A 12,311-nucleotide genomic window follows, 5' to 3' on the forward strand; every position below is an offset into this window, starting at 1 on the left:
AAACAAATTAAACAATGGAAATATCAAAGTGCATCAGCACACGTCAGCCGCCTCCGTAGCCGTTAGATCCGCTGTGCCGCTGCAGCTGCATTCCATCGTCGGCGTTCGTCAGCTGTCATCAGATCCGCTGCGGCCGCTGCTGCTGGAGTTCCGCTGTGGATGTTTGTCGGCTTGCCTTCGAGAGTTGTTCACGCCGCGTCAGCCTGTCTTGAGGCCCATCACATCTGCGGCTGCCGCTCCTGCTGGAGCCCCTGCTGTCGGCGTCGTTGGCCCGCCTTCAGGGCCTGATAGGTATGGCTCCAAAAAAGGGCACTACGTTTATGGAGGAAGAACTTGAGGACATCAGAAAAATCAATCAATCAATCAAGATCTTTTATTGTGTTGGCCGCCAGAAGAGGAGGTACTGCTGGCCCACCACCAGAGGGCGCCCTGCCTGAAGTGCGGGCTTCAGGCACGAGAGGGCGCTGCCGCCACGGACACAGCCGGGGGTGACAGCTGTCACTCATTATCTCTTGACAGCTGTCACCCATCTACACTGCATCATCTCACTCCATAAAGACCGGACTTCATCTCCACCTCGTTGTCGAGATATCATCTACCTGTGAAGGTAATTTCTCTGCTGACTTAAAACTGAATAGTAGTCTGAACTCTTTTGCAGCCGTTTTTCTTGTGGTGTGCCTTATCTGCTGGATTGGCGTTTGGTGTGAATAGCGACGGCTTCGCTTCACACCCAAACCAGATAAGTGGTTTAACAGGAGCTGCACAAGTGTGTGATTAGAGGTGGAGGTGATTTTCCACCTTCTGACTGTTTTTGCTACTGGGTGTGCACACACCCACATCTCATTGTTTGTGCTCCTCGCCAGCAGTACCAGATCCGACAGTCGGGGACGGTGATCACCTGGGAATTCGGGACTTGGCGGCTCCAGTATTCACCAGGTTCTGTGGCGGTGGAAATCGTGTGGTCCCGGCTCTTCTCAGGACAGACGTCTTCTATCCTCGAGCCTGCCCACACGTCACCTTGGTGTATTGACTGCTATCAGATTCTGTGATTGTCTGTATAATCGTTGTGCACATTCACAACATTAAATTGTTACTTTTTGGCTCATCTATTGACCGTTCATTTGCGCCCCCTGTTGTGGGTCCGTGTCACTACACTTTCCCCAACAGGATATCTCGGCCAACGTCATGGATCCCGAGGGGCGTCAACCATCTGTTGTACAGCCAATGGAAGAGCAGGGTGCACAGGCGTCGGCTGGAGGCATGATTGGTGAGTTGCAGCACATCCTCACCGCCTTTACCGCTCGGATGGACCTGATGACCGAGCAAAACATCATCCTTAATCGCAGGATGGAGGCTCTCACCGCACAGGTGGAAGCGCGCGCTCAGGGCGCTGCTGCAGCTCCTCCTCCTGCCGACCCGGTGCCGAATACAGACATTCCACTGGTCATTCAACGACCCCCCCACCATCCCCTGAAGCATACATAAGCCCCCCAGAGCCGTACGGAGGTTGTGTGGAGACATGCGCGGACTTTCTTATGCAGTGTTCACTCGTCTTCGCACAGAGTCCCGTGATGTACACGTCTGATGCCAGCAAGGTGGCTTACGTGATTAATTTGCTTCGAGGTGAGGCACGCGCTTGGGCTACAGCGCTTTGGGAACAAAGTTCACGGCTCCTTGCCTCTTATACTGGGTTTGTGAGGGAGCTCAGAACTGTTTTTGGAGGAGGTTAAAGTCCCTCCCAATCTGACGGCGTTGCCGGTTGAGTACCACGATCTTGCTGACGTCTTCAGCAAGGATCTGGCGCTCACCCTTCCCCCGCACCGTCCGTACGATTGTGCCATTGATTTGGTCCCGGGCGTTGAGTTCCCGTCCAGCAGGCTGTACAATTCACGTCCTGAGCGCGAATCAATGGAGACCTACATCCGGGACTCATTAGCTGCCGGGTTGATCCGGAATTCCACCTCCCCGATGGGTGCAGGTTTCTTTTTTGTGGGCAAGAAAGATGGCGGACTCCGTCCATGCATTGATTACAGGGGGCTGAACGACATAACGGTTTGTAATCGATACCCTTTACCCCTGTTGGATTCAGTGTTCACGCCCCTGCATGGAGCCCAAATTTTCACCAAACTGGACCTTAGGAATGCGTACCACCTGGTTCGGATCCGGAAGGGAGACGAATGGAAGATGGCATTTAACACCCCATTAGGTCATTTTGAGTACCTGGTCATGCCGTTCGGCCTCACTAACGCCCCCGCGACGTTCCAAGCATTGGTAAACGACGTCTTGCGGGACTTCCTGCACCGATTCGTCTTCGTATATCTGGATGACATACTCATCTTTTCCCCGGACCCTGAGACTCATGTCCAGCATGTACGTCAGGTCCTGCAGCGGTTGTTGGAGAACCGGCTGTTTGTGAAGGGCGAGAAGTGTGAGTTTCACCGCACCTCTTTGTCCTTCCTGGGGTTTATCATCTCCTCCAACTCCGTCGCCCCTGATCCGGCCAAGGTTGCGGCGGTGAGAGATTGGCCCCAACCAACAAGCCGTAGGAAGCTGCAACAGTTCCTCGGCTTTGCAAATTTCTACAGGAGGTTCATTAAGGGCTACAGTCAGGTAGTTAGCCCCATGACAGCCCTGACCTCTCCAAAAGTCCCCTTCACCTGGTCGGATCGGTGCGAAGCCGCGTTCAAGGAGTTGAAATGCTGGTTCTAGTCTGCACAAGTTCTGGTGCAGCCCGACCCTAGCCGCCAGTTTGTGGTTGAAGTGGACGCCTCTGACTCAGGGATAGGAGCCGTGCTATCCCTGAGCGGAGAGACCGATAAGGTTCTTCACCCATGTGCCTACTTTTCTCGCAGGTTGACCGCAGCTGAAAAGAACTATGGCGTCGGCAATCGAGAACTCCTTGCGGTGAAAGAGGCTCTTGAGGAGTGGAGACACCTGTTGGAGGGAGTGTCTGTGCCGTTCACGGTTTTCACTGACCATCGGAACCTGGAGTATATCAGGACCGCCAAGCGGCTGAACCCCAGGCAAGCCCGCTGGTCACTGTTCTTCGGGCGTTTTGACTTCAGAATCACCTACCGCCCAGGGACCAAGAACCAGAGATCGGATGCCTTGTCCCGGGTGCATGACGATGAAGTCAAGACTGAGCTGTCAGATCCACCAGAGCCCATCATTCCGGAGTCCACTATCGTGGCCACCCTCACCTGGGACGTGGAGAAGACCGTCCGGGAGACCCTGGCACGGAGCCCGGACCCCGGAACTGGGCCGAAGAACAAGCTTTACGTCCCACCAGAGGCCAGGGCTGCTGTCTTGGATTTCTGTCACGGTTCTAAGCTCTCCTGTCATCCGGAGGTGTGAAGGACCATGGCAGTGGTCCGGCAGCGCTTCTGGTGGGCGTCCCTGGAGGCCGACGTCCGGGAATATATCCAGGCCTGCACCACCTGTGCCAGGGGCAAGGCAGACCACCAGAAGGCACAGGGACTTCTTCAGCCACTTCCTGTGCCTCATCGCCCCTGGTCCCACATCGGTCTGGATTTTGTCACGGGCCTCCCGCCGTCCCAGGGCATGACGACCATCTTCACGATAGTGGACCGATTCTCCAAGGCGGCCCACTTCGTGGCCCTCCCGAAGCTCCCCACGGCCCAGGAGACTGCAGACCTCCTGGTCCACCACGTCGTCCGTCTGCATGGGATACCTACCAACATCGTCTCTGATCGTGGTCCCCAGTTTTCCTCACACGTCTGGAGGAGCTTCTGCCGGGAACTGGGGGCCACCGTGAGCCTCTCGTCCGGGTATCACCCGCAGACCAATAGACAGGCAGAACGGGCCAATCAGGAATTGGAGCAAGCCCTGCGCTGTGTGACGTCCGCATACCTGACGGCCTGGAGTGAACATCTGGCCTGGATCGAGTATGCGCATAACAGCCAGGTGTCCTCTGCCACCGGCCTCTCCCCATTTGAGGTGTGTTTGGGGTACCAGCCCCCATTGTTTCCCATGGTGGAGGGAGAGGTCGGTGTGCCCTCGGTCCAGGCCCACCTGCGGAAGTGCCGTAGGGTGTGGCGCTCCGCACGTTCTGCCTTGTTGAAGGCCCGGACGAGGGCGAAGACCCATGCAGACCGCCGGCCCGGGCAGGAGGTGTGGCTATCCACAAAGGACATCCCCTCCAGGTGGACTCCCCGAAGCTCAAGGACAGGTACATTAGACCATACAAAATCCTCAAAATCCTCAGTCCTGCCGCAGTGAAGCTCCGACTCCCAGCTTCACTGCGGATCCACCCGGTTTTTCATGTGTCAAGAATCAAACCTCACCACACCTCACCCCTCTGTGCTCCCGGACCGGCGCCGCCTCTTGCCCGGATCATCGACGGGCATCGGATGGGCCGGGGGTTCCAGTATTTGGTGGACTGGGAGGGGTATGGACCCGAAGAATGCTCCTGGGTAAGAAGGAGCTTCATCCTGGATCCGGCCCTCCTAGCTGATTTCTACCACCGTGACCCGGATAAGCCGGGTCGGGCACCAGGAGGCGCCCGTTGAGGGGGGGGGTCCTGTTGTGTGGGCTGCCAGAAGAGGAGGTACTGCTGGCACACCACCAGAGGGTGCCCTGCCTGAAGTGCGGGCTTCAGGCACGAGAGGGCGCTGCCGCCACGGACACAGCCGGGGGTGACAGCTGTCACTCATTATCTCTTGACAGCTGTCACCCATCTACACTTCATCATCTCACTCCATAAAGACCGGACGTCATCTCCACCTCGTTGCTGAGATATCATCTACCTGTGAAGGTAACTTCTCTGCTGTATTCAACTCTGACAAATAGTCTGAACTCTTTTTGCAGCCGTTTTCCTGTGGTGTTGCCTTATTTGGGGAATTGGCGTTTGGTGTGATCAGCGAAGGCTTCGCTTCACACTCCAACCAGATAAGTTGCACGAGTGTGTGATTAGAGGTGGAGGTGACTTTCCACCTTCTGACTGTTTTTGTTACTGGGTGTGCACACACCCACATCTCACTGTTTGTGCTCCTCGCCAGCAGTACCAGATCCGACAGTCGGGGACGGTGATCACCTGGGAATTCGGGACTTGGCGGCTCCAGTATTCACCAGGTTCTGTGGCGGTGGAAATCGTGTGGTCCCGGCTCTTCTCAGGACAGACGTCTTCTATCCTCGAGCCTGCCCACACGTCACCTTTGTGTATTGACTGCTATCAGATTCTGTGATAGTCTGTATAATCGTTGTGCACATTCACAACATTAAATTGTTACCTTTTGGCTCATCTATTGACCGTTCATTTGCGCCCCCTGTTGTGGGTCCGTGTCACTACACTTTCCCCAACATCTTTATTGTCATTATGCAGGCATTTTGCACACTCCCGGCAAGGCACATAATAAATAAATCAGCACACACATAAATAAAACACTTAAATAATAACGGTAAAAAAAAAAAAAAGGTAAAGAAACACACTTAAAATAAAAAAAATATTTACAGGTGGTGTGTGTATGTATCTACATGAGAATGAGTGTACAGGGGAGAGAGAGGAAGTGACAATGAGGAGATGAAGAGATAAAAGATAAAGTGCAGCTAAATGAGATGTCAGCACAAATAAAGCCTATTAAAGAAGTGGCTGATCAACTTAAAATTATTTCACAACAACAACAAAAAATACTGGAATTAACAAAGCAAGTTGCTGAATTACAAAAGGCAAATGAAGAAAAAGACAAATCATTAAAACTTATGGAAAATCGAATTGCAGAACTCGAACAACAGACCAGGTCAAATGACCTTCTCATCACAGGTTTGGACTTTAAGCCTCTAAGTTATGCAAAAGCGGTGGCCCCAGGAGGGGAGCCCTCTGAAATGGACAACCTCTCTGTGGAGGAACAGGTGATTTCACTTTTGAAGGACAAAGGAATTCTAATAAACCCCAGTGACATTGAAAGTAGTCACCTTTTACAGCGGAGAGGGCAAAATCAACCCAAAGTCACATTACTGACTGGTGGTTGGCTCTCACTGCGGTATTGTATCACTTCCTGTTGCAGAGCACAGCTGTGTTTTGCTGTATCTGTTAGCTGTTTAATCTGCGCAGTTAGAGTGATCTACTTAACTAGATAACGATTTGTTTCCCAGTGTAATCTTCACGTGCCTTAACTAAAGCACTCCCTCTGCTGAATCACCTCTAAATTATTTACACATTATTCACTTTGCGTGTTTTTAGGAATCCGCTAGCTTAGCACAGCTACTAGCTCTTAGCCAGTTTAGCATGGTGGCTTCTCCTGTCTCTCCCGCACTTTTCTGCTCTGGGTGTGAAATGTTTAGTTATTCCTCGGCCTCCTTTAGCAGTAATGGTACTTGTAATAAGTGTAGCTTATTCATAGCTTTGGAGGCCAGGCTGGGCGAATTGGAGACTCGGCTCCGCACCGTGGAAAATCCTACAGCTAGCCAGGCCCCTGTAGTTGGTGCAGCCCAAGGTAGCTTAGCCGCCGTTAGCTGTCCCCCAGCAGATCCCGAGCAGCCGGGAAAGCAGGCCAGCTGGGTGACTGTGAGGAGGAAGCGTAGTCCTAAACAGAAGCCCCGTGTACACCGCCAACCCGTTCACATTTCTAACCGTTTTTCCCCACTCGGCGACACACCCGCTGAGGATCAAACTCTGGTTATTGGCAACTCTGTTTTGAGAAATGTGAAGTTAGCGACACCAGCAACCATAGTCAATTGTCTTCCGGGGGCCAGAGCAGGTGACATCGAAGGAAATTTGAAACTGCTGGCTAAGACTAAGCGTAAATTTGGTAAGATTGTAATTCACGTCGGCAGTAATGACACCCAGTTACGCCAATCGGAGGTAACTAAAATTAACATTGAATCGGTGTGTAACTTTGCAAAAACAATGTCGGACTCTGTAGTTTTCTCTGGGCCCCTCCCCAATCGGACCAGGAGTGACATGTTTAGCCGCATGCTCTCCCTGAATTGCTTGCTGTCTGAGTGGTGTCCAAAAAATGACGTGGGCTTCATAGATAATTGGCAAAGCTTCTGGGGAAAACCTGGTCTTGTTAGGAGAGACGGCATCCATCCCACTTTGAATGGAGCAGCTCTCATTTCTAGAAATCTGGCCAATTTTCTTAAATCCTCCAAACCGTGACTATCCAGGGTTGGGACCAGGAAGCAGAGTTGTAGTCTTACAGACCTCTCTGCAGCTTCTCTCCCCCTGCCATCCCCTCATTACCCCATCCCCGTAGAGACGGTGCCTGCTCCCAGACCACCAATAACCAGCAAAAATCTATTTAAGCATAAAAATTCAAAAAGAAAAAATAATATAGCACCTTCAACTGCACCACAGACTAAAACAGTTAAATGTGGTCTATTAAACATTAGGTCTCTCTCTTCTAACTCCCTGTTAGTAAATGATATAATAATTGATCAAAATATTGATTTATTCTGCCTTACGGAAACCTGGTTACAGCAGGATGAATATGTTAGTTTAAATGAGTCAACACCCCCGAGTCACACTAACTGCCAGAACGCTCGTAGCACGGGCCGAGGCAGAGGATTAGCAGCAATCTTCCACTCCAGCTTATTAATTAATCAAAAACCCAGATAGAGCTTTAATTCATTTGAAAGCTTGACTCTTAGTCTTGTCCATCCAAATTGGAAGTCCCAAAAACCAGTTTTATTTGTTATTATCTATCGTCCACCTGGTCGTTACTGTGAGTTTCTCTGTGAATTTTCGTACCTTTTGTCTGACTAAGTGTTGTGTGGGCCGCCAGAAGAGGAGGTACTGCTGGCCCACCACCTGAGGGCACCCTGCCTGAAGTGCGGGCTTCAGGCACGAGAGGGCGCAGTCGCCTCACAGGAGCAGCCAGGGTGACAGCTGTCACGCATCACCTGCAACAGCTGTTACCCATCATCTGATCAGCAGGGGAATATCAGCAGGACGACGCCTCCACCTCTTTGCCGAGATATCGTTCTACCTGGAAGGTAACGTGCTCAGCTGACTGGTTAACAGTGATCTTTTGTGACTTTTGTGAGTTGTTTAGCTGACTCCTTTTCCAACGAGTGGTGGAGGTAGTTTTCCTGCCGTATGGATTCCTGGGTGCAGATGCACCCACATTTAATTGTTCTTTTGTTCCTCGCCAGCAGTACCAGGTCCGACACGCGAAGGCAGTGGCCACCTGGGAGTTCGGGACTTGGCGGCTCCAGTATTCCCGGGGTCTGGTGGCGGAGGAAATCGTGTGGTTCCGGTTCTGCTTTGGACAGACGTCTCCTATCTTCGAGCATGCCCACACGACACCTTTTGTGATTTGGCTTTTGTCTATTGTTGTAATCTGATTGTATTTGTTGTGCCCATTCACAATAGTAAAGTGTTGTTATTTGACCTCATCCATTGTCCGTTCATTTGCGCCCCCTGTTGTGGGTCCGTGTACCTACACTTTCCCAACACTTAGTGCTTAGCTCAGATAAGATAATTATAGTGGGCGATTTTAACATCCACACAGATGCTGAGAATGACAGCCTCAACACTGCATTTAATCTACTGTTAGACTCGATTGGCTTTGCTCAAAATGTAAATGAGTCCACCCACCACTTTAATCATATCTTAGATCTTGTTCTGACTTATGGTATGGAAATTGAAGACTTAACAGTATTCCCTGAAAACTCCCTTCTGTCTGATCATTTCTTAATAACATTTACATTTACTCTGATGGACTACCCAGCCGTGGGGAATAAGTTTCATTACAGTAGAAGTCTTTCAGAAAGTGCTGTAACTAAGTTTAAGGATATGATTCCTTCTTTATGTTCTCCAATGCCATATACCAACACAGTGCAGAGTAGCTACCTAAACTCTATGAGTGAGATAGATTATCTCGTCAATAGTTTTATATCCTCATTGAGGACAACTTTGGATGCTGTAGCTCCTCTGAAAAAGAGAGCTTTAAATCAAATCAAATCAAATCAATTTTATTTATATAGCGCCAAATCACAACAAACAGTTGCCCTGAGGCGCTTTGTATTGTAAGGCAAAAGCCATACAATTACAGAAAAACCCCAACAGTCAAAACGACACCCTGTGAGCAAGCACTTGGCGACAGTGGGAAGGAAAAACTCCCTTTTAACAGGAAGAAACCTCCAGCAGAACCAGGCTCAGGGAGGGGCAGTCTTCTGCTGGGACTGGTTGGGGCTGAGGGGAGAGAATCAGGAAAAAGACATGCGTGACATTGGAGAAAGCCGTCCCCACCATGAAGTAGAAGACTCTGGGCTGCTGCTCGAGGATGTTGGATGGCGAGAAGATCACCCACGTGGTGGACAGGGCAAAGAGGATGACAGGAGAAAGAAAGGGGAGGAAGGCTTCGTACAGGCTGCTGTGCTTCAGGGTGTTACTGCGATACGCCTTCAGCACGTTATAGAGGCTCATGGGTAATGTGACAGTGAAGGAACAGGCCAGGATCATAAAAGTGAAAAGGTTTCTGTAGAGGAAGTGCCACACGACCGGCTGGTACCAGGTCTCCACACCGACCACAGCTGTTACCAAGTAAACGATGGAGACGGTCACTTGGCTGATGTCGTATCCCCACGGCAGGAACAGAATCCCCGTGTTGTATTTCTCCCAGTGGGACAGGATGAAGGAGAACAGCACCACCCACAGGATATAATAAAGCGTGACCACACCCACGCCACTCTCCCCTCTGCCAAATATGGAGTAGACAGTGGCTACGAAGAGGACGCAAGCCCAGCTATCCAGGCCGTGGTCGAAGAGCTCCCCCAGTGGCGTGGAGGAACTGGTGCGACGTGCTTGCTTCCCATCAACACCATCCAGTGTATAGGCCAAGAAGTTGAAAATCCCCGCAGCAACCCAAACCCAACTAGGCACGTGTTCATGTCCTACAACAGAGGCATTGAAGTCAAAGTCGTAGAAGGCCAACATAAGAAAATTCAGCACAAGGAACATAAAGCCTGTGAATGTAATGAGGTTTGGGGCCAACCATGTTGGGAGAAACTTCACCACAAGGTTCCAGAAAGGGTGCATGACATAGACAGACAACGGGTTTGTGTCCACTGCGCTGTACTTGTATTTGTCGAAACCCGCGAGTTGCTCCTGAGTGACATATTCGTATAGACCCATGGCGGTGCACTGCGGCGCTACGGTAACGTATGTTAATATTCCTGTTTTATTTAATCTAAATTCCGAGTCGGCAGCCAAATCAGAAGTGCCTGACTCCGTGGTATAACTCACAATCTCGCAGCTTAAAGAAGATAACCCGTAAGTTGGAGAGGAAATGGCATCTCACTAATTTAGAAGATCTTCACTTAGCCTGGAAAAAGAGTCTGTTGCTCTATAAAAAAGCCCTCCGTAAAGCTAGGACATCTTACTACTCATCACTAATTGATGAAAATAAGAACAACCCCAGGTTTCTTTTCAGCACTGTAGCCAGGCTGACAAAGAGTCAGAGCTCTACTGAGCCGAGTATTCCTTTAACTTTAACTAGTAATGACTTCATGACTTTCTTTGCTAATAAAATTTTAACTATTAGAGAAAAAATTACTCATAACCATCCCAAAGACATATTGTTCTCTTTGGCTGTTTTCAGTGATGCTGGTATTTGGTTAGACTCTTTCTCTCCAATTTTTCTGTCTGAGTTATTTTCATTAGTTACTTCCTCCAAACCATCAACATGTCTATTAGACCCGATTCCTACCAGGCTGTTCAAGGAAGCCCTACCATTATTTAATGCTTCGATCTTAAATATGATCAATCTATCTTTATTAGTTGGCTATGTACCACAGGCTTTTAAGGTGGCAGTAATTAAACCATTACTTAAAAAGCCATCACTTGACCCAGCTATCTTAGCTAATTATAGGGCAATCTCCAACCTTCCTTTTCTCTCAAAAATTCTTGAAAGGGTAGTTGTAAAACAGCTAACTGATCATCTGCAGAGGAATGGTCTATTTGAAGAGTTTCAGTTAGGGTTTAGAATTCATCATAGTACAGAAACAGCATTAGTGAAGGTTACAAATGATCTTCTTATGGCCTCAGACAGTGGACTCATCTCTGTGCTTGTTCTATTAGACCTCAGTGCTGCTTTTGATACTGTTGACCATAAAATTTTATTAGAGATTAGAGCATGCCATAGGTATTAAAGGCACTGCGCTGCAGTGGTTTGAATCATATTTATCTAATAGATTACAATTTGTTCATGTAAATGGGGAATCTTCTTCACAGACTAAGGTTAATTATGGAGTTCCACAAGGTTCTGTGCTAGGACCAATTTTATTAACTTTATGCATGGTTCCCTTAGGCATTATTATTAGACAGCATTGCTTAAATTTTCATTGTTACGCAGATGATACCCAGCTTTATCTATCCATGAAGCCAGAGGACACACACCAATTAGCTAAACTGCAGGATTGTCTTACAGACATAAAGACATGGATGACCTCTAATTTCCTGCTTTTAAACTCAGATAAAACTGAAGTTATTGTACTTGGCCCCACAAATCTTAGAAACATGGTGTCTAACCAGATCCTTACTCTGGATGGCATTACCCTGACCTCTAGTAATACTGTGAGAAATCTTGGAGTCATTTTTGATCAGGATATGTCATTCAATGCGCATACTAAACAAATTTGTAGGACTGCTTTTTTGCATTTGTGCAATATCTCTAAAATTGGAAAGGTCTTGTCTCAGAGTGATGCTGAAAAACTAATTCATGCCTTTATTTCTTCTAGGCTGGACTATTGTAATTCATTATTATCAGGTTGTCCTAAAAGTTCCCTGAAAAGCCTTCAGTTAATTCAAAATGCTGCAGCTAGAGTACTGACAGGGACTAGAAGGAGAGAGCATATTTCACCCATATTGGCCTCTCTTCATTGGCTTCCTGTTAATTCTAGAATAGAATTTAAAATTCTTCTTCTTACTTATAAGGTTTTGAATAATCAGGTCCCATCTTATCTTAGGGACCTCATAGTACCATATCACCCCAATAGAGCGCTTCGCTCTCAGACTGCAGGCTTACTTGTAGTTCCTAGGGTTTGTAAGAGTAGAATGGGAGGCAGAGCCTTCAGCTTTCAGGCTCCTCTCCTGTGGAACCAGCTCCCAATTCGGATCAGGGAGACAGACACCCTCTCTACTTTTAAGATTAGGCTTAAAACTTTCCTTTTTGCTAAAACTTATAGTTAGGGCTGGATCAGGTGACCCTGAACCATCCCTTAGTTATGCTGCTATAGACTTAGACTGCTGGGGGGTTCCCATGATGCACTGAGTGTTTCTTTCTCTTTTTGCTCTGTATGCACCACTCTGCATTTAATCATTAGTGATTGATCTCTGCTCCCCTCCACAG

The 12,311-nt window shown here is 48.9% G+C and overlaps 1 protein-coding gene across 1 annotated transcript; it reads right to left on the reverse strand.

The window, feature by feature from the left end:
* Positions 1 to 218: 218 nt before the first annotated feature.
* On the reverse strand, positions 219 to 10,174 carry LOC117505763 (ethanolaminephosphotransferase 1-like). The gene is made up of 2 exons (XM_034165304.1): positions 9,191 to 10,174; positions 219 to 332 (listed from the first exon to the last, which is right to left on the reverse strand). The coding sequence occupies exons 1-2, from the start codon at positions 10,094 to 10,096 to the stop codon at positions 219 to 221; spliced, it is 1,020 nt and encodes a 339-aa protein (XP_034021195.1). The 5' UTR covers positions 10,097 to 10,174.
* Positions 10,175 to 12,311: the final 2,137 nt, after the last annotated feature.

This window comes from Thalassophryne amazonica, unplaced genomic scaffold (genome assembly GCF_902500255.1).
Source record: "Thalassophryne amazonica unplaced genomic scaffold, fThaAma1.1, whole genome shotgun sequence".
In the NCBI taxonomy this organism is placed as follows: domain Eukaryota; kingdom Metazoa; phylum Chordata; class Actinopteri; order Batrachoidiformes; family Batrachoididae; genus Thalassophryne; species Thalassophryne amazonica.